This window comes from Bos javanicus, chromosome 12, assembly GCF_032452875.1.
Source record: "Bos javanicus breed banteng chromosome 12, ARS-OSU_banteng_1.0, whole genome shotgun sequence".
Taxonomy (NCBI): Eukaryota; Metazoa; Chordata; class Mammalia; order Artiodactyla; family Bovidae; genus Bos; species Bos javanicus.
The window spans coordinates 13,133,924-13,153,466 of record NC_083879.1 but is presented as its reverse complement, the minus strand read 5'-3'; the positions used below and the strand labels follow the sequence as shown (position 1 = coordinate 13,153,466).

Here is a 19,543-nt window from a genome sequence, read left to right as displayed (position 1 = left end):
CCTGAATATAAAAGCTGAGACAAGAACTACCATTGGTTATTTTATGTTGACTGATATATGAGGGAAAATTTTTTACAATCAGTAATTTTTAATAGTGGAAATAGTCTTTATCTTATTTCTAATGTCAGACATTGAGAGTGCCCAGAATATCATGTTGATATTGGGTGAGCGCTAATAATTACCTTATCTATCATTATTCTAGATTTTCCTAGGGAGCAGTTGGGTTATTTGAGTTTATTGCCATGTGATTGAGTGTCTCAGGAGAAGAATTTAATATAAAGGCCTTCATGATTTAAAGGAGCAAATTCTTTCGAAACTGACTGGCTTCATTTATGTGTTTAACCTTCCCACTATTACTAAGAATATTACTAAGAAGTACTTTTAAACTGTGGTGGTTTCATTTTGTAAATGAGACTTTAGAAAGTGTTAATGGAAGTTCCTAATTCTGCTGTACCTGCCAACTGTGGCTGTGTTTTCATATTATTTTGAATGGATTATTCTGCTTCCATGGTCCTGTCAAAATAGTTTTAAAATGTTAAATGTGAATTTATGTGTTTTTCTCTGGTTATAAGTGAAAAAGTGAAAGTGTTAGTCACTCAATTATGTCTGACTCTTTGCAACCCCATAGACTGTAGCCCACCAGGCTCCTCTGTTCATGGGATTCTCTGGGAAAGAATACTGGAGTGGGTTGCGATTTCTTTTTCCAGGGGATCTTCCTGACCCAGGGATCGAACCTGGGTCTGCTACATTACAGGCAGATTCTTCACTGTCTGAGCCACCAGGGAAGCCCCTCTCTGGTTGTAAGGAAACATCAAAATTCTGATACACTGGTTAGACTATTTTGTTGGATAAAGGGGAACCATTACTACTACCTATTTTTTGTTTTGTTTTTATTTTTCATTTTAAAAACTTTATTTTGTATTGGAATATAGCCAGTTAACAAACAATGCTGTGATAGTTTCAGTTGAACATCAAAGGGACTCAGCCATATATATACATGTATCCTCTCCCCCACAGGTGGACCTTTGCCAACAAAGGTCCGTCTGTCAAAGCTATGGTTTTTCCTGTGGTCATGTATGGATGTGAGAGTTGGACTGTGAAAAAGGCTGAGCACCAAAGAATTGATGCTTTTGAACTGTGGTGCTGGAGAAGACTCTTGAGAGTCCCTTGGACTGCAAGGAGATCCAACCAGTCCATCTTGAAGGAAATCAGTCCTGAATATTCATTGGAAGGTCTGATGTTGAAGTTGAAACTTCAATATTTTGGCCTCCTGATGCAAAGAACTGACTCATTGGAAAAGACAGTGATGCTGGGAAAGATTGAAGGCAGGAGGAGGGAACAACAGAGGATGAGATGGTTGGATGGCATCACCGACTCGATGGACATGAGTTTGGGTGAACTCCAGGAGCTGGTGATGGACAGGGAGCCTGGCGTGCTGCAGTCCTTGGGCTCGCAGAGTCAGACACGACTGAACGACTGAACTGATTCTCCCCCAAACTCCCTTCGCCATTCAGGCTGCCACATAACATTTACTGCTACCTTTTGTTTTTTTTTTTTTAATAAATTAGGTCATAAATTAGTTTAGTCTTTTACTTTTTCTCTTTAAAAGTCTTTCTATTAAAAAACCCGATATTTCTATAACAGTAGTTATTAGTAGCCAGCATTTCTCTGGATTTCTGAGGATTAATTGGATTATAAAGCTTTAGGCATTTTAAAGATAGTGATATGTCACATTAATAGGCCCCTCTACTAAGAAATTAATCTTCAGTGGGCACCCAATAAAAATACATTATTTGATTAGAGGTCAAAAAGATTACTTTTTGTTATAGGAACTTTGACCTTTATTTCCTTATTGCTGAATACCTAAATACTGATGGCACTATTTCTTTCCTTCACCTTCTATTCTTTCTATTGATTCTAGTTAAATATAGATCCCAGTTTAATCCAATAGGAAATCCCTCTGGATAATAAACTCAGTAACCAGTTTTGAAACAATTGGTCAAGTCTTTACACATATTTTATTTATACTATCAGTTTTTGATAAAGGCTCATGTTTGTATTGTCCTTTGGTGTTTACAGTGAGCTTTTCCATCTTTTCATGCTCATTCAGTTGTCACTTAAAGAATAAAATAGCTGTGTCCATTCTTGCTGAGGGCAGCAATACAAGCTATGTGGTTTGGGGAAAGGGGTCGTTAAGTTAGGTTTTCTCCAGGGACATAATTTTATTGGAGACAAGAAGACGATGTGTTTTCTACTGTTTGGAAGTTCACATAGCAGAAAATGCAGCCCTGAGTTTTATAATAGAAATCATGCACATTCCTAACAAGCTTTACAACCAACCCTGTAACGATTGAATCTGATGGCACCTGAACCTGACCCAGTGTAACTTTCTGAGGAAGAGAAGAAAGTTAAAACTTCAGAGGAAAAAACAGCGCTGGGGGTGAAGGACTTGAACTGGGCTGCAAGCTGGAAATTGGAATGAACTGAATTGATTTATTGAAACATGAATCATCTCTGAACAATAGTTTTTATCCAAGTTAAGCCTCTGAAGAAAATCCTGAGCACTAGCTTGACAGCAATGAAATATATGTATTTTCTAAAACTAGTAAACAAAAATATAAACTGGTACTTTTCCCCCCATTTCAATTTGTTACTGAGTCCAAGCTCGCACTTTTTGTCCCATGACAGGCCAATAAACTGAGAGATGAGTTGTTGGGACAAAGAATAGCAACGTTATTGGACAGCTGGCAAAAGATGGTAGACGTGTGTCTCAAAGAACCAGTCTTGCCTGAATTAGAATTCAGGCTTCTTTTCTACTAAAAGGGGAGGGAGTAAAGTCAAATATTTCCTGGTTCCAGTCAGTCACTGGAGTTTATAGTTTCTTCTTCGCCGAAGTCATTAATAGAGGACCTGGTCAGGATGTTTCCTGTGAGCTAAACAAAGGTATTTTAGCTTAATGCTCATTATCTGAGAAGCAGGGTTCTCAGAGATGGGCCATTATGTATAATTTAAGCTTATAGGCAACATCCCTTTCGTGATTAACTTGTAATAGAATACAAAAGGTTCTTCCCTATTACAAATTCTTGATAGAAATTGAAAAAGTAATCTCTTTACCACCTGTGATCTCTAGTTGACCCAGTCTGCTGTCCTCTTAGTAACACGCTCAAAAGTGAATCACATCACCTTGTGAACATGACAAAGTCATCCATCTTCAAAGTGTTTAAGTGAATTGAGAGCAGTGGACAATGAACTACTCTCCCTACCACGGCTAATTTTACAATGCAGCTGCAGTCACAGAAAGAGGCTAATGTGGGGACCATGCACCAGGACAGTTCATTCATTCACCTCTTAGGAATCAGGGCATACCCTGTGCTTTGTTCTAGGCACTAGGAATAGGTGTGAACAAGGCAGAGGTCGTCCCCAACTGCATGGGATTTACAGGCTAGAGGAGATAAATAGAAGTTAACAATTTAGCAGCAAGATTATTTCAGATAGCGATGCACACATGAGGACCACATCCCAAAATGACACTAAGGGAGAGATTACAGGCAATAGTTCCTCAGTGAAGAGGTGACATCCAGGAACAAGAGTCAGTCACACAGAGATGGGAAGGGGGCAAAACATTACAATGGGATGTCCCCTCTTACCAAGCATAGCAACAAACACAAAGGCCCTGAATCAGGAATAAGCTTGAACTTTCTGAGGCCCAAATGATTTGATTATAGATGGTGAGAAAAAGAAGACTACAAAATGAGGAAAGAAAGATAGGCAGGAAATAGAAGATTTTGTAAGTCAATTATTTTATTCTAAGACTAATAAGTCGTGGGAGGGTTTTTAAAAAAAGGAAGGCCTGATCCCTTTTATAATTTATTCAAGTGGTTGTGTGGACAATGGATTGCAGAGGGCAGGAGTGGAAAGAGAGGCAAATGAGAGAAGATAGGAATTTGGACTAGAATGGTGGCCATGGAAATAAACAGGTAAATTCAGGATGTGTTTAGTGGGTGGAGCCAACAAGGATTCTAGTGGATTGGATGTGAGGTGGGAAAAGGAATATTGAGGGAACGTCTGTCTTTGTTACTGACAGAGAGACTGGATAAAAACAGCCCCAGGTGTATGGACTGTCCAACGAACAGTCCAGGTGTATGGACTATACTGTTGGTTGTAGAGTTTTAGGGGAATCAAAGCCACTTCCTTCTTCCTTAATATTCAAGTCTCCAGCTCAGGTATCTTATTTCAATCTGCATGCTGAGAGGTCTAGAAAAGGTGGCGTAAACATTCAGTTCTGCAGTGAACTAGGCTGACCAGTAGAGAAGGAAATGGCAGCCCACTGCAGTATTCCTGCCTGGATAATCCCACGGACAGAGGAGCCTGCTAGGCTACAGTCCACAGGATCGCAAGAGTCAGACACGACTTAGCACCAAACCACCACCACCAGGCTGACCACAATATGACACCTTGGTAGATTTTATAGTGAGGGATTAAAAAAAAAAAAAAAAAAAGCTTTCTAATAACTAAGATGTAACCACTGCCAAATGGGGCTTGAAGTTGAAAACAGCAACCAAAAACCAGAGACTAACATGAATCAACATGCAGTTGGCATTTTAGCTAAACACACTGAGCAAGACCAAGAGGCAAAACCCCCAGCCTCTGACTCTGCCACTCAGCAGTCATTATCCTCAAAGTTCCCAAATCTTACATAGATGTTGACTTACAGCCACCCACAATGACCACATTCGTTACACTTCATGACTAAAAAGGAGGCTCACCTCACTGGGTCCTGCCTAACCCCTCTTCCACAAGCATGGATTGAATGGTTTCTGGGCTCCAGGCACTGTATTTCTGTTGAGAAGCTTATGGCCTTCATGATGCTATTCCTCCACAATTCATTCACATCATAGGGTACCTGCTGCTGTTAAGTTGCTTCAGTCGTGTCTGACTCTGTGCAACCCCATAGACGGCAGCCCATCAGGCTCCGCCGTCCTTGGGATTCTCCAGGCAAGAACACTGGAGTGGGTTGCCATTTCCTTCTCCAATGCATGAAAGTGAAAAGTGAAAGTGAAGTCGCTCAGTCATGTCCAACTCTTAGCAACCCCATGGACTGCAGCCTTCCAGGCTCCTCCGTCCATGGGATTTTCCAGGCAAGAGTACTGGAGCGGGGTGCCATTGCCTTCTCTGTCATAGGGTACCTATCACCATGCTCTTTCTCCAGCTGCCATGTCTCTGACTCTGCTCAGCCATACATGGGCAACACAGAGCATGGTGTGGCCTTTTTCCTTTTTAAATTTAAAAACTGTAAGATGTAACACACAAAAGTCCATGAAAAGGATATTTAGGATGGTTAATTATAAAATGGGACACCCAGGTAGCCAGCTCCAGTAACATAATATAACCATTATCCTACAGGTAACCCTATCTTAACTGTTAGGATGATCACTTCTTGCCTTTCTAATCCGCTCCAGTAATCTTGCCTGAAGAATTCCATGAACGGAGGAGCCTGGCAGGCTACAGTCCATAGGGTTGCAAAGAGTCAGACGTGACTGAGCAACTATCACTCATCACTTATATGTTTGACTTTATTTCTGCAATTGGTTGCTGCCAGTATGATCAAACATTAGGGAAAGATGTATCCCTTCTTTTGAAAGCTTGAGCTTCCTTCTTCAGATGCCTGTCTTTCTTCCCTTTTCTCACACTCTCTTCCTGTTTTCCTTCTGCTTTTCACTAGTGGGATTTACCTTAGAAAGACTGGCAATGGGGTACAGAGTGTATGGAAGAGACATTTATCTTGTAATACTATTAACGGCACCACAGAAGTGTGTTTGGTTTCTCTTCATGTTTTAGCTCTTGGTGAAGCTTCCATCTTCCTTCCTTCTCTGGGGTTCACGCCTGGCATGGCCCTGAGGGGTATGGTTGTTTGGGTAACCAAGACGCTTGTAGAACTAGTAGAGGTGGGTGAATGAATCTCTGGAGTAAAGAATTTATGCCCATTTTGGACTGAGTCAAGACTACCACCACCTCCACCAGAGGACTGTTCCCAGCATGTCATATGGTTAATATGAAAAGAAGTCTCTGTAGATTTCTTCTGAGCTGGATGGGGGCAGAGCTCCCCACAGTCCATTCAGACAGCACATTAGGTTCTCAGAAATCTCTCAGCCCTGCAGCAAGCTTTCCACTTACCCACATTTTTCATTGTTTTAAAGGGTAAATAATGCTTTTCTGGACCGACTCCAAGGCAAAAGTCAACCAGGTGGCCTCCAGCACTTTGGTGGTTATTGGAATATGAATAGTGGTAACAGCTGGGTGAGTTTTATTATTTTTTTCTCAAAAAATAAATATTTCCAAGTTGAAGAATAAAAACAATGAGAATTTAAAAAATATGTTGTGGCCTTCTCTCTAGATAAATATTTTTTTGGTGTGCCATTCAGCTGTGTGGTGGGCAGGCAGCTGGGGTGATTACTGTAAATTCCACAATAGCTTCTGAGAGATGGAGAAAGTCCTGATTTCAGCTCTAGCCCAATGCCAATCACAATAAAAAATGACACCTGCCCTTTGTTTGCTGTGTGATTGCCTGGACCGCAAGTCTTTTAAAAAAAAAAAAAAAAAATCCCCCTTTGCCCAGGCATACAATAAAAACCAAGGAACATTTTTTTTTTTCCAGGAAGATTTTCAGTGAAATATGGTTCTAAAAATAGTAAGCATTCTCTTGTAACATATTCTTTCAGTGAAACTAGCACATCAAAGAAATCAGTATTTAATTTTTCACTACAAAATGATTTTTAAAAAAACCCTATGGCAAAAGGCACTTTTTGAAAATGAAATGTTCTTACAGATTTGGGGGAAGAAAGCCCTGCGACTGTGTTGTAATATGTGTGTAATGTGTTTTGTGTGCACAGTAGATTATTTAAACAGCACCAAAGCTTTGGAATGTATGGGATTGTGGGGTTTGCAATGTGTACAGAATTAAAACTAAGCACAGTGGGTTTTACAATTTAATTGAAGCCTAAGTATATTTGTACTTATTTTTTAAAAAAAGGAACAGACAGAAATCTTTAAACTGGTAAAATATGAGAAAATAATCAAGTACTTGCTGACCTGGTAACTCTAGAGGAGATCACCCCTTAATAAATACTTGGTGGACAAAAAATCATTTTTGAGAAAATAATCTGTTAGAGATTTGATATGCATGATTCCTTGGAATGCATCTAGTGGTTAAAATTTATGGATAGATCTCACAAACGTATATATATTGAAGATAATTAAATGTAGGCAAATTGTAGAGAATGCATAGTGGGTGTGTCTATTTATAATGTATGCTCCTGTGTATCACTAAGGCATTCAGAGTAGAGACAATGTACAAAGATAGAAAGGAATCAAAACAGTATCTTTGTATTGTGTGAAATTGACAAATTATTGAGTTAAAAGAATATGTGAGTAGGAGTCATGTGGAAAATAGGGCATTGTGAATTTAAGACACTATCCAAGTTTATAGAATTTATAAGTAGTGAAATGTGATTGAAACTCAGATTTTGGACAGGACTTGGAACCTTGCTGTACATTTTCTCCTGTACTTAATAACCCCAATTTTGAAGGTGCATATACATAGAAAGGGCTTCCCTGGTGGCTCAGATGGTAAAGAATCCGCCTACTGTGCAGGAGACCTGGGTTTAATTCCTGGGTTGGGAAGATCCCCTGGAGGAGGGCATGGCAACCCACTCCAGAATTCTGGAGGCGAATCCCGTGGAGAATCCCGTGGACAGGGGAGCCTGGCGGGCTACAGTCCATGGGGTAGCAAAGAGCTGGACACAACTGAGAGACTAAGCACACACACACAGAAAAACACCTGGGGCTGAAGAGTAGATGACAGGAGAGAGTAAATGAATACTCCATGGGCTGCCATGAGGGGAATAGGGATGTGGGAGTCTGGCTTCCCCTGACTGTTGATAGGTCTTAGGTAAGTGAGCTGTGAATCTCCACTTGGGTTCCTCACAGATAGAAAGAGAGAAACATTACTTTCTCAGGATATGATGTGAGTGAGGATGACTGAAGATTCCTTACTAAGACGGGCATACCCAAGTCCAGCGTGGTCACTGGCTTTTCACTTGCATGAAAGAAGCAGTGACACAGAGGCGAAAACTTGCCCAGGTTCTCATCTCCACCTCACTTCACTGCAGACATCCCTTCCTCTGTGTCTGCTTTTCGTTATGGCACAGATTCTGTCTTCTCCATCCACTGGGGGGCTTTATTCTAACAATGCTCCTCCCTCTCTCCCGAACGGTCACATGAAAATTCTCATCAGCAGAAAATGTAAATATTAAATTATATTGATGCCCATTTTCCTCTTGCTACTGTCCTATTTCTTTGTTCCCCTTTAGAGAAAAACTTCGAGGGATTTGTCCTGTTTCCAATTTCTTTATTCCCTTTTCTCTTAAACCCCCTCTAATCAGAATTTAGACCATCTCTGTCTAACCACAAAGTTCTTCTTGTGGTCACTAACATTATCTACATTGCAAAATCGAGTGGTTATTTCTCAGTCTTCATCTTTTGACTGATTAGCCTCATTTGTCATGGTAAATCACTGCCTCCTCTTTGAAACTCTTTGTTTACTTGGCTTCTGTACTCTCCTGGGTTTTATTTCAGTGACCACTGCTTTCCAATCTCCTTTGCTGAATCCTCTCTTTCTGTCCTCTCCGCGTTAGAGTGCCTCAGGGATACATCTTGGACTACCTTCTTTACGTTCACTTAAGACCTTCATGGCCTCATTCATTCTCATGAAATTAAATACCAATATGCTTTTTACTCCCAAATTTCAACTTCCAGCCTCCATCTCTTCCTCTAGACTTGCAGATCCATTTTTCTACCCAACATCACTACTTGTGTATCTGATAGACATTTCAACCTTAACATGTCTAAAACTTCACCTCTGATGCCCTTGACTCCACTTCTCTGTCTGCACTTTTTCATGTTTGCATGACTGACTCTTACACCTCTACAGCTGATGCATCAGCAAGTCTCCTTGACTCTTCCTTCAAAATGTATCCAGTCTTGCAGCTTCATCCACCTTCGCCACTATTATCATGATCCCAACCACCATCATTGCTCATCTCAATTCTTGAAACCATCTCCTAGATGGTGTCCTTGCTTTCACGCTTCCACCTAGAGTCTGTTCTCAACATGAGACTGAAAAATAAGTCATCTGCTGTCACTCCTTGGCTCAAAGCCCTCCAGTGGCTCTGATGACTCCAGAGTAAAAGCCACAGGATGTCTATTACTCATCCTTACAGATGCTTCAAGACCTAGAGCCCACACTACTCCTCGGGCACTCTCCTCCGACTGCCATTCTTCCTCATTCCTCCCAGCCACGCCAACTTTCTTTGGCTGTTCTCTGAATACTTAAGAACTGGCTGCTCCCTCTATACTCTTCTCCAAAACATCCAAATGATTTGTTCTCTTTCAGGTATGTTCTTAAGTTCCAAGGATTCCTTGGCCATCCATTTGATGCTGCCACCAGACTCCTGCAATTCTCTTTCCAGGCTCCATTTCTTTTTTCTATAGCACTCTGCAACTTCTGGCCTAATTTTCTAACATCATTTTCTTAGATGTTTTGTTGATTAATTACTATTATTCTATCCTTGTGATAATTTATGTTCCATATTCCATCAGAGCAGGGCTCTTTGACTGTTTTGTTCAGTGGTATATCCTAAGTATAACACAGTGACTGGAACTTACCACAAGGATAGGAAACAGATAGCTGTGGCTGAGGGCAACAAAACGAAATTTAGAACCAAATGATTTGAGACACTTAAATATTAGATATTGAATTTAAGATACCTATGTATAAAACATTTGGAATAAATATTGACTTTGAAATGATACGCAAAAACAAGAGACAAAGACAACAAGGAAGATTCAAAGAGAGCAAAGTAGAACTTCTAGGAAGAAAAAATTATAATCTTTGAAATTAAAGCATCCAATGAATTTATAACAAAAGGAATACAAATTAAGAACTAAACCAAAATACCACTTCTTATCTATTATTTGGCAAAATACAAGAGATTGACAACATGCTCTATTTGCAAGACAGGGGAGACAGTTTCACACTTTGTAGGTAGGATTCAAAATGATTTAAATTGTATCTAGGTACTGTTTTCCCATAAAATAAAAAACAGGCCTACACATATTACAGAAAAGTTTTACTAAATGTTCAAGAAACAGATTATTCCAAGTGTCCAGAATGTTTTCCAGATAAATGAAAAGAAGGGAGTATTCTTCCAAAGGATTAAGCAGGTGAATGTAACTTAGAATCAAAACAAAGACTATATAGAAAAAAAAATCATAGGCCAGTCTCACTCATAAACATAGATTAAAAAAATCACAACAAAATTTTGACAGATTTAACAATGGATTTTTTTAAAAAAGCATAGTATGTACTTATCTCAGAAATTTAAGTTTGGCTAATCACAAATAAATAGAACCAAAAAATAGCCAAGATAATATACCACATAAATTATAGGAGAAACACCTATAGATTATAGGAGAAACATCTCAACAGATACAGAGAAAGCATTTGATAAATTTCAGTATTCATTTGTGGTAAAAAATCTTTCGCAAACTAGGTATAGAAAATAAATTTATCTAATACAAGGGATCAAAAATCTATAATGAAAACACATCCAAAGCTTTTCTTTGAATCACACATAAGATGTATCTAAGGTAGGATATTTAAAGAATCAGTTCAGATGATCATTTCTCTGATACCAGTAGGTGAGACCCTTTGAGATGCTGTGGAAACTCTGAATCCTGTGTCTTCGAGGGCAGTTAAGCATTTGCCATGACCCATGAGGCAACCTGAGATTTTAGTTTCCCAGAATGTTCGAGCAGCAGTAGTCTGAAACCTCGGTGGACCTTGGGCTGGTAGTCTGGGAGGCTTGATCGAGATGACATGACTATTTGCACATGGCGGGAGGAGGGAACTCATTTAAGTCTGTCTCCTTTCCTCCAGGTCCCCTTAGACGTCACCTTCCTGCTGTATAATAGAGTGCTCTTCCACTCCACACATTTCCATTGAAGTAGCTCTGCTCCGTACTGTATTTGCCCTGTCCTTGCTCTAACTGTGGAGGTGGGTGACAATATTTGTGAACACTGTTAGTTGTCACCCGTGTTAGCCTGTCTCTCAGAACACAGCTGATGAGCTGTCACTCAATAAGCTAACGCACTGTTGACAGAGACCATCTTGTGAGTCGAAATGGAACTTGAAAATTAAATCATTTCACTGGGACTTGAAATCATTAAAAAAATAGTCATGTAGTCAGAGTGTTTTTTGGAGGAACTTCATTTTGGATTTACAAAGGCTTTGAATTCTGTTTTGTTGCTGGTGCTAATTTTCGTTTTCTTTTTCTTCCAGGATACATGAGAAATATTTGCTTATGCCTGGCCTTTGTCAACTGACCTTGAAAAACCACACAAGATGTTTTTCTTTCTTGCAGCTTTGTTCAGCCTCACTGTTTTTTACCTTGACTCCAACTACCCACCCACTCAGCTGAGCGGCTGAGGATAACTGGTTTCTTCTCCCTGTCATTATTTATGCATATTTGTAGGCGCAGATTACTGAACTCATATTTAATCTCTACTGCTAGTGAAATGCTGCATTATTTTTCTAATTGGTTTTGCCTCTTATTGGAAGGATAATTACAGCCATGTTAGTAAGCTAGAATAGCAGGGAGTCATTTGATGCTTTCAGGTTAGTGAGAGCTGTGGCTGCTGCCTGCCTGTCTGTCTCTATAAACTAGCAGCTAATTTTTTTCTGCTTCTCAGATCAGGTTTGGGGAAGCTCTGGCACCTTTAGATTTGTATCCCTATTTTCTTAATTCAGGCTACAAATGTGACCAAAAGAAAAATCCTTTATATGCTTTTAAACAAATTTATAAATAAAATTTGAACTGCTTTTGTATAAATGGTTTGTGTTTGTTTTTAATGAAAAGCTCTTGAGTTTTTCTCTCTTGTTTTTATATCTTCTTTACAGTCCATAGAGATCAAATGTAGTACTATAATCACTACTGGATTTGGCTTTGGTTTTGACTTACTAATACTGTTCCTCTAGTTTTTGAGAGTGGGACAGTTCATTTCCTGAAAGGTCATAAAAATCAGCTGGACACAAATGTCGATACCACATGTGGTTTGTGGGTGTTTTAGAAACTTGTCTTTGCTCATGCAACCTAGTTCCTATTACTAGTTCAGTAGGCTTTCCTGCTCTTTTATGACCTTGAACCAGTTTGTAGACCTTGGTGTGGGAATTACTGGTTTTCCACACTGTATGGTCTGGCCACCCCCTCTCCTCCCACGTTACATAAGAGAAGCATTGCAGCATTGCATTTAGTCTTAGAATGAAGGTTGGAAGAGTAGATAATTTTTGGAACTGGATAAGAGCAGACAATACTGTGCGACATTAAGAGCTCTCCTGTGTTACCATCTGCTGCATTGAAAGTGACTTTCCAAACGTGTATTTGGAGAAACACTGGGATTTCAGGTTCTTGGACCAAGACTGGTGGGGGAGGGCTCACAGAAGTGGGGTGAGGGTGTGGTCCAGAAAGCGCTGCACTGGGTGGTGTGACGGTGGTTGGGAGCAGACGGTACTCAGTGTTTCTCTGGAGTGAGTAATGCAGACACTCCTGGTTTCCCTCTCCTCTGCCAGCCAAATCTACGTTAGTGCTGTTGACAGTAATATAAAATGTTCAGTCCATTTGAAATTTTTGTCATTGCCTAATATGGGGACAATGAAATCCCTCAGCCTGGCCTGGAAACACCGCCAAACTGATTGTAAATGTGTGAATGTTGGAGGCATTTTACTGCAGCCGTTTCAGGCCTACACCTGCCAGCCTGGCTACCTCACAGTCCACGGTCATGCTCTGGTTTTTCTGTCTAAGCTTGGCATTCTCATTTGCTTCTGTTTCCCCATTGTGTAACCAGGACTCAATATAGGGGAAAGAGAGGCTTTCACACTTTGGGGACTCTCGGGAAAATTGGTGTCAATTTCTCTTCTATTGCCTGCCATATCCTGCATTCCCAAAGATTTTGTTCAGGTATCTGGTCTTGTTAAAAAGTTATTGTGCAAGTATGGAAGATTGCGACTTTATGGCCAAAATTCTCTAGACTACATATGGGATGATACACATCTTCCTGAAACAATTCTCTATGCAGGCAGAAGTAACCAGAAAAGAAGCAAGAGTTGCTGTGTAAGGGAGCCTACTATTTTGTTTTTCACATTTAATCTGCCCTTGATTGGAATACAATTTGACTTATGAGTAACCCTGGATAGGAATTCCAAAGTTCCAATTACCCTTTCTATGCTTTTAAAGTACATTTTCTATAAAAGAGAATAAAAATGAGACAAACTGTTACAAAAGTAATAGGTATGTGTTACAGAAACATTAGACATACAGATGAGTAAATTATAAAAAGAAAAAATTAGTGACTTTTTCAAGTTTAATTTGCTGATCTTCACAGTTTAGTATTTTGGTATGCATCCATCAAGATATTATCAACATGTATATCAAACTCCCTGCAATAAAAATCCTTACAGATACTTGTCTAATGACTGGATGAGGACAAACACTTTTAATTAGAACTGGTGATTTAAGGGAATCCACATTTACTGGTATTTTAATATATGTAGTTTAATTACTTTCCCAAAAGTTGACTTCAATATTTATTGGCACCAAAAGTATGCTCTATACTCTCCTTAATCCTATTACTAGTTTTAAAAAATCTTTGCTTACAAGCTGAGTAAAAATTTCATTTGGAGAGCTTAATCCCTCTTTTCTTTCCTTAGGTCTACTGGTCATTTTTTTATCTTCTTTTGTGTGTATGTGTGTGTAGTTGATTTATAAAAGATCTCTCTGTGCTGAGATATTATGTTGGAAATACTTAAATTTTTATAAATCTTTTAGTATTATTTAGTATTGGAATTTAAACATTTGTGTATGGGAACCTATTAATCTTTTTCCTTTGTGGTTTTTCTTGGTGTTATGTTGATAGATTTTAAAGGCAGAAACCCACTCAAAGACCCATCATAAGAAAATGCAGGACTTCTCGTGGGTATGGTTATGAGTGATATGGGGCAGAAGGTCAAACTCCATTCATAGCACAGACGTGAGCTCACAGATTTGTTTTATGTATTTTTAACACTAAAGATATATTTCTTGTGGTCCCTAAACACTTTGTTAGCTTGAAAAAATTAGATTCCTTCCACAGATTGATTTTGTTAAACATGATAAAATTCTCTAAGCTGCTTTTTAAACCTGAATATTTGTCTTTCAGGAAGTATCTTTAGGAAATTACATTATATTAATAGTTTTAGTAAACATAGAAATACTTCCCTCTAAAATAAAGCACTTGGCATTTGTAAAAATGAAAACTTCAAGTTAAAATTCAAAGTTTTGATAACTCTGGCTGAAAGTTTGTAATTGACTTTAGGAAACATAAATCATAGAGACAGTGCCTACAGGCTTAATTTTAACTTCCAGAATATTCAACAGATGGGCTGTGATGAGCTAGACCTTTTCCTATGAAAGGGCATTTTGGAGCTTTGGATGCTGGAGGAGGTAATAGATACTGTGTTAGAACTGTTAATAGATAGAAGAAAATAGTAAGAAGGCTGTGGGCCTTTTGCTTTTAACCCTATGAACTAATGCATATAGTAGGCAGCTCCATAGATGTCCAGGAAATGACTGGAGTGATGTATAATACACTTGCATGAGCAAGAAAAAATATGCCTTTTAAGTTACTATAAGGATTACAGAGAGAATAAGTAAACGTTCGGCATTTCTTTCAGGTAGAGACTGTGTCGGAACTCTTTTCTTTTTGGAGAGTCCATTGTTTAACGGTGGCATTTAAAAAGGATCATAGAAAGAGGATTTTTTTTCTCACAGAAGCATATACTCAAAGCTGAGGGTTTTTAAAGGCATATAAAGGCAAATGGAGGAAAAATTTTATTACATGTATTACCATGTCATTGTGCCATCTGCTTGGGCAGAGGATACAGGGCGACCTATGCTGTAACACTCACATCCCCTTGTAAGCTGATTACTATAATCCCTCAGAGCTGCATGCCTGTGCTCCAGCCTCCTTTACTTCCCTGAAGAGCACTGCTACAGCTGAGCTGGAGAAACTGTTCAGTCAGTCATCAGAGGGCAGCCATCTTATTCTCTACAAAATGTTACATGATGATCAACACTGAATTATGAACTGATTAGAATTTTTAATTTTTGCATTTTAGAAGCCAGAATGGTGCTAAAATGGAGCAGAAAGTGTGCTTTAGTCATGAGACAGTAGAAACAGATGAGAGAGGAATCTTTGAAATGGGACACTGTGAATTAGGAAAAAATCAGAAATCAGAGTTTAAATACAATATTTATATTCTAGTCTGATTTGAATATAGCACCATGAAGACCCAAAGATAAATGGTACTGTTCCTGTCCTGAGAGAATGAAGTGGTGAGGATAGACAAGGTTATGTGACCATAGTAAAACCCCACATCTTAGTGAACTGGTAATATCTGTTTCTTGACTACGTTATATTTCAAGCATAGGTCAGCAGGAGGCTCTGCTCACCTTTGTCCCTCAGGGAACCAAGCTGATGAAGCTTCCATTTCCTCATGTAAGGGGAAGAGACAGTAGCAGTGTCTTGCATGGGTAATTAAAGGCTTTCTCAGAAAATGGTGCATGCTATTATTGCTCATATGTTATTGGTGAGAACAAATCACATGACTATGCCCAACTTTTAAGGGAGTGGGAAATATAATTCTGCAATATTCCAGAAGGAGGAAAAGAACAGGAATGTTGTAAATAATTCTAATGGCTACCCCTCCAAATGCACTGTAAGGTTGAAGAAGCAAGACCCATAAAAACTTAAGACATACATATAAATGCAAAATGATAGCAGGAGCCCTGTCCAATTCAAAATTGATTAAGGGACTACTATATGCCAAGCACTGTGCTGGGTATGGAAACTACAAAATGTACAAAGATACACACACACACACACACACACACACACAACTTAAAAAACGAGTTAGCAACTATGTAAAGCAATGAGGCAAGAAGTGTAAGACATGATGGATATCAGAGGGCTTTGTGTACCATATCAAGTAGTTTGGGCTTTTGAAGGGTTATGAGCAGGGAATGGACCTGATTCAACTTTGTTTTAAATAAATCATGAGAGATCTCATGGAAGATAGATTTGAGGGAGGCAAGACCAGAGGCAGAGCAATCAGTTACAGTCCAAATGATCCATAATTAAAATCCTAAGCCAGAGCACTGACTAGAGATAGGGAGAACAGGATAGGCATCTGTATTTTTTTTTAAAAAACCAGCACTTTGTGAGTGACTCAAATGTAGAAGGAGAATGACAAGTGAGAGATGAGTTTGCTATTTGTAGCCTGGGTCTCTAGTTAAGGAGAGAGAGATGAAGATGGCAGAGTAAGAGGACATGGAGCTCACCTCCCACTAAGAACATATTTCTAGCCTGGGTGAATGTGTTGATAGTGATGTAACCACAGAGACAAAATGTGTGGTATTTCAGAAGATGGGGAGCCCTGATGTAGTCAATAAAGAGTTTTAAAGACTGTAGATTTAAACTTGGTGAGCTCAGTGACTTTGTCTTGTTTAGTGCTATATTCCCAGTGCCTTGAAAGGTGCCTAGCACATAACAGGGAGAATATTTGGTAAATGAATGGATTTGATGGAGGAGTAGGATTTTCAGAGATTAAGAGAAATAAGTATCATGGTGGTTGGTGGAGGATTGGGTGCAGAAAGAGAGAGTAGGGGAGCTACCTTGGGGGTTCATACAATTGTTGCTCAGTGTGAAACGAAGTGGGAAGATGAGAATGAAGAGAGAAGAAAACTTCTTTTTTTTTTTTTTTTTAAGAAGAAAACTTCTCAAAGAGTTTCTTTTGATGTTTTGGGATGTCTCAGAGCTAACTGGAGAAGGCAATGGCACCCCACTCCAGTACTCTTGCCTGGAAAATCCCATGGACAGAGGAGCCTGGTGGGCTGCAGTCCATGGGGTTGCTAAGAGTTGGACAGGGCTGAGTGACTTCACTTTTACTTTTCACTTTCATGCACTGGAGAAGGAAATGGCAGCCCACTCCTTTGTTCTTGCCTGGAGAATCCCAGGGATGGGGGAGCCTGGTGGGCTGCCGTCTATGGGGTCACACAGAGTCGGACACGACTGAAGTGACTTAGCAGCAGCAGCAGCAGCATAGCTAAGTGACCAACCCCAGGTGTGGCAGTCAAGGTTTGGAAAGATTCTTGGGACCAGGCTATCAGACTAAGCTAGTCAGTTCAGCCCCTGCCACTGGCAGCTGCTGGCACAAACCAGTGCTGGCTTTGTCTATTTGTAATTCAGGAAGGTTGCTGGTGCTGCCAGTCTTTTAATGCCTACATACAGATCATTAGCCATGAGCTGAAGCATTTGGAAAAAGAAAGGAGGACTTCTGGGCTGCCAGGAGACTGGACAGTCTAGCTGCTGCTGCTCTGCTAAGTCGCTTCCGTTGTGTCCGACTCTGTGCGACCCCATAGATGGCAGCCCACCAGGCTCCCCTGTCCCTGGGACTTGCCAGGCAAGAATGCTGGAGTGGGGTGCCATCGCCTTCTCTGAGTCAGCTGCTAATGTTGGAAAACTCTCTTAGCTCCATATCTACCTCACATTCTGTACAACCTGGGTAGGCTAAATGCTCTTCAAAGGTAAACAAGGGGATAAGGTGAGGGAATGGCAAATGCTAAATTCGAATTAACTAGAAAAAGGCTTTAAGGTTCAGTCTTTCAGTCTTCTTCCTCCCTTACTTTATCACCATTCTACAGACTTAGAGACACCATGGACTCTTACAGGACTCACCGGTCTTCCCGCCCCACCCCATCCAGGCATATCTCATTGCCAAAACAACCAATTCGACTTCCACCATGTCTGGAGCAATCGCCCACTTTCAAGTTATTGCCATCCACTTGACCTGGCCCCTCGGTGTGTTTTAAAGCGACCACTGTCACAGAGAACTGCCTGGTCCTCCTGTCTCCTGCATCTCACTTCCACGGTAGCATGGGAGCGGCGGGGATCTTGGGGAGAAGCGACTGCGTCCTTCTAGGATTTCTGGAGCCCGGCAGCGGCTTGCAAGTGCGCGGAAGTCGCTGGTTCTGAAGGATGACAGTGCCGGGCTCTGGAGAAAACGTGCACGTGAGTTTCCTCAGCTACCTCACCTAGGCAGGTGGAGCTCTGATACTTAGGCTGCCCTCCCTCTGTAGCGTCAGTGAGGACCACCGCGGAGAGGCGGTTCCCCGCCCCACGGTGGCCGGGGGTGGGCAGGGCGCAGGATGACAGCCGCGCCTCCCTTACTGTCTCAACCCCTCGGAAAGCTTGCTCACCGAAAGCACCATGGCCACGGGGGCCTGAGGGGCTCCTTGCTGGGAACCGGAGCCGACGCCCCTACTCGGCCTTACGCCCCTCAGGACCGATACAGAGTGCTCCCAGTCACCGCCCAGGGCCAGGCGGGACGTGCTCACGCACCAAGGCGACCTCCTGGCCCCAAAGCCCACTTGGCAGAGGACTTCTCGCGAGACGCAAGCCGAGTAGGCCTCGCGAGGCTGTCCGCTGTATCCGAGGAACCCGGGGGAGGATCGGGGTCGGGAGACGAGAGGATTTGGCTCCACGCGAGCATCCTTGCCTTCCACACACCGCGGACAGGTGGGGAGGAGAGGCAAGGGGCCCCGTGCCGAAAAAGAGCTGCTGGGTTAGCCATGGGGTTGTCTCTGTCCTCTGGCGTGGCCTAGGCCAGTTCTGGTGGGACATCACTTCGATTCCATCCATCCGTGGACTTCAAGGTAAAGTTAAAAATTGCTATAATCCAGCAATCCTGTTAGGAAGTATATATACCCAGAAAAAAAACCCATAATTCAAAAAGACACATGTACCCCCCAGTGCTCATTGCAGCACTCTTCATAATAGCCAGGACGTGGAAGCCACCTACACGTCCATCAAGAGATGAACAGATAAAGATGTGGTACATGTATACAGTGGAATATTCCGCAGCCATAAATGGGAAGAAAGTTGGGTCATCTGTAGAGATGTGGATGGACCTAGAGTCTGTCATTCAGAGTGAAGTCAGAAAGAGAAAAATACTGTGTATTAACACATGTCTATGGAATCTAGAAAAATGGTGTAGATGCTCTTATTTGCAAAGCAGAAGTAGAGAGACAGATGTGGAGAACAAATGTATGGATACCAAGGTGGAAAGGGTGTGGGGGCTGAGATGAACTGAGAGATTTGGGATTGACATATATACAGTATTGATGCAATGTGTAAAATAGATAACTAATGAGAACCTACTGTGTAGCACAAAGAATTGTATCTGATGAGCTATGGTGGCCTAAATGGAAGGAAATCCAAAAAGGAAAAGGGGGGATGTATGTAAACATATAGCTGATTCACTCTTCTGTACCGCAGAAACCAGCACAACATTGTACAGCACCTATAATAAAGTTAATTTTAAAAATACTTTTTA

At 40.8% G+C, this 19,543-nt stretch overlaps 1 protein-coding gene across 1 annotated transcript in view; it reads left to right on the top strand.

Moving 5' to 3' along the window:
• Positions 1-11,948, top strand: part of EPSTI1 (epithelial stromal interaction 1) — a 100,811-nt gene extending 88,863 nt beyond the window's left edge. The window contains exons 10-11 of the mRNA XM_061434495.1: positions 6,198-6,297; positions 11,399-11,948. Of these exons, the coding sequence (XP_061290479.1) occupies positions 6,198-6,297; positions 11,399-11,407 (109 nt within the window). The 3' untranslated portion in view covers positions 11,408-11,948. The remainder of the gene's footprint in view (positions 1-6,197; positions 6,298-11,398) is intronic.
• The last annotated feature ends 7,595 nt before the right edge of the window (positions 11,949-19,543 follow it).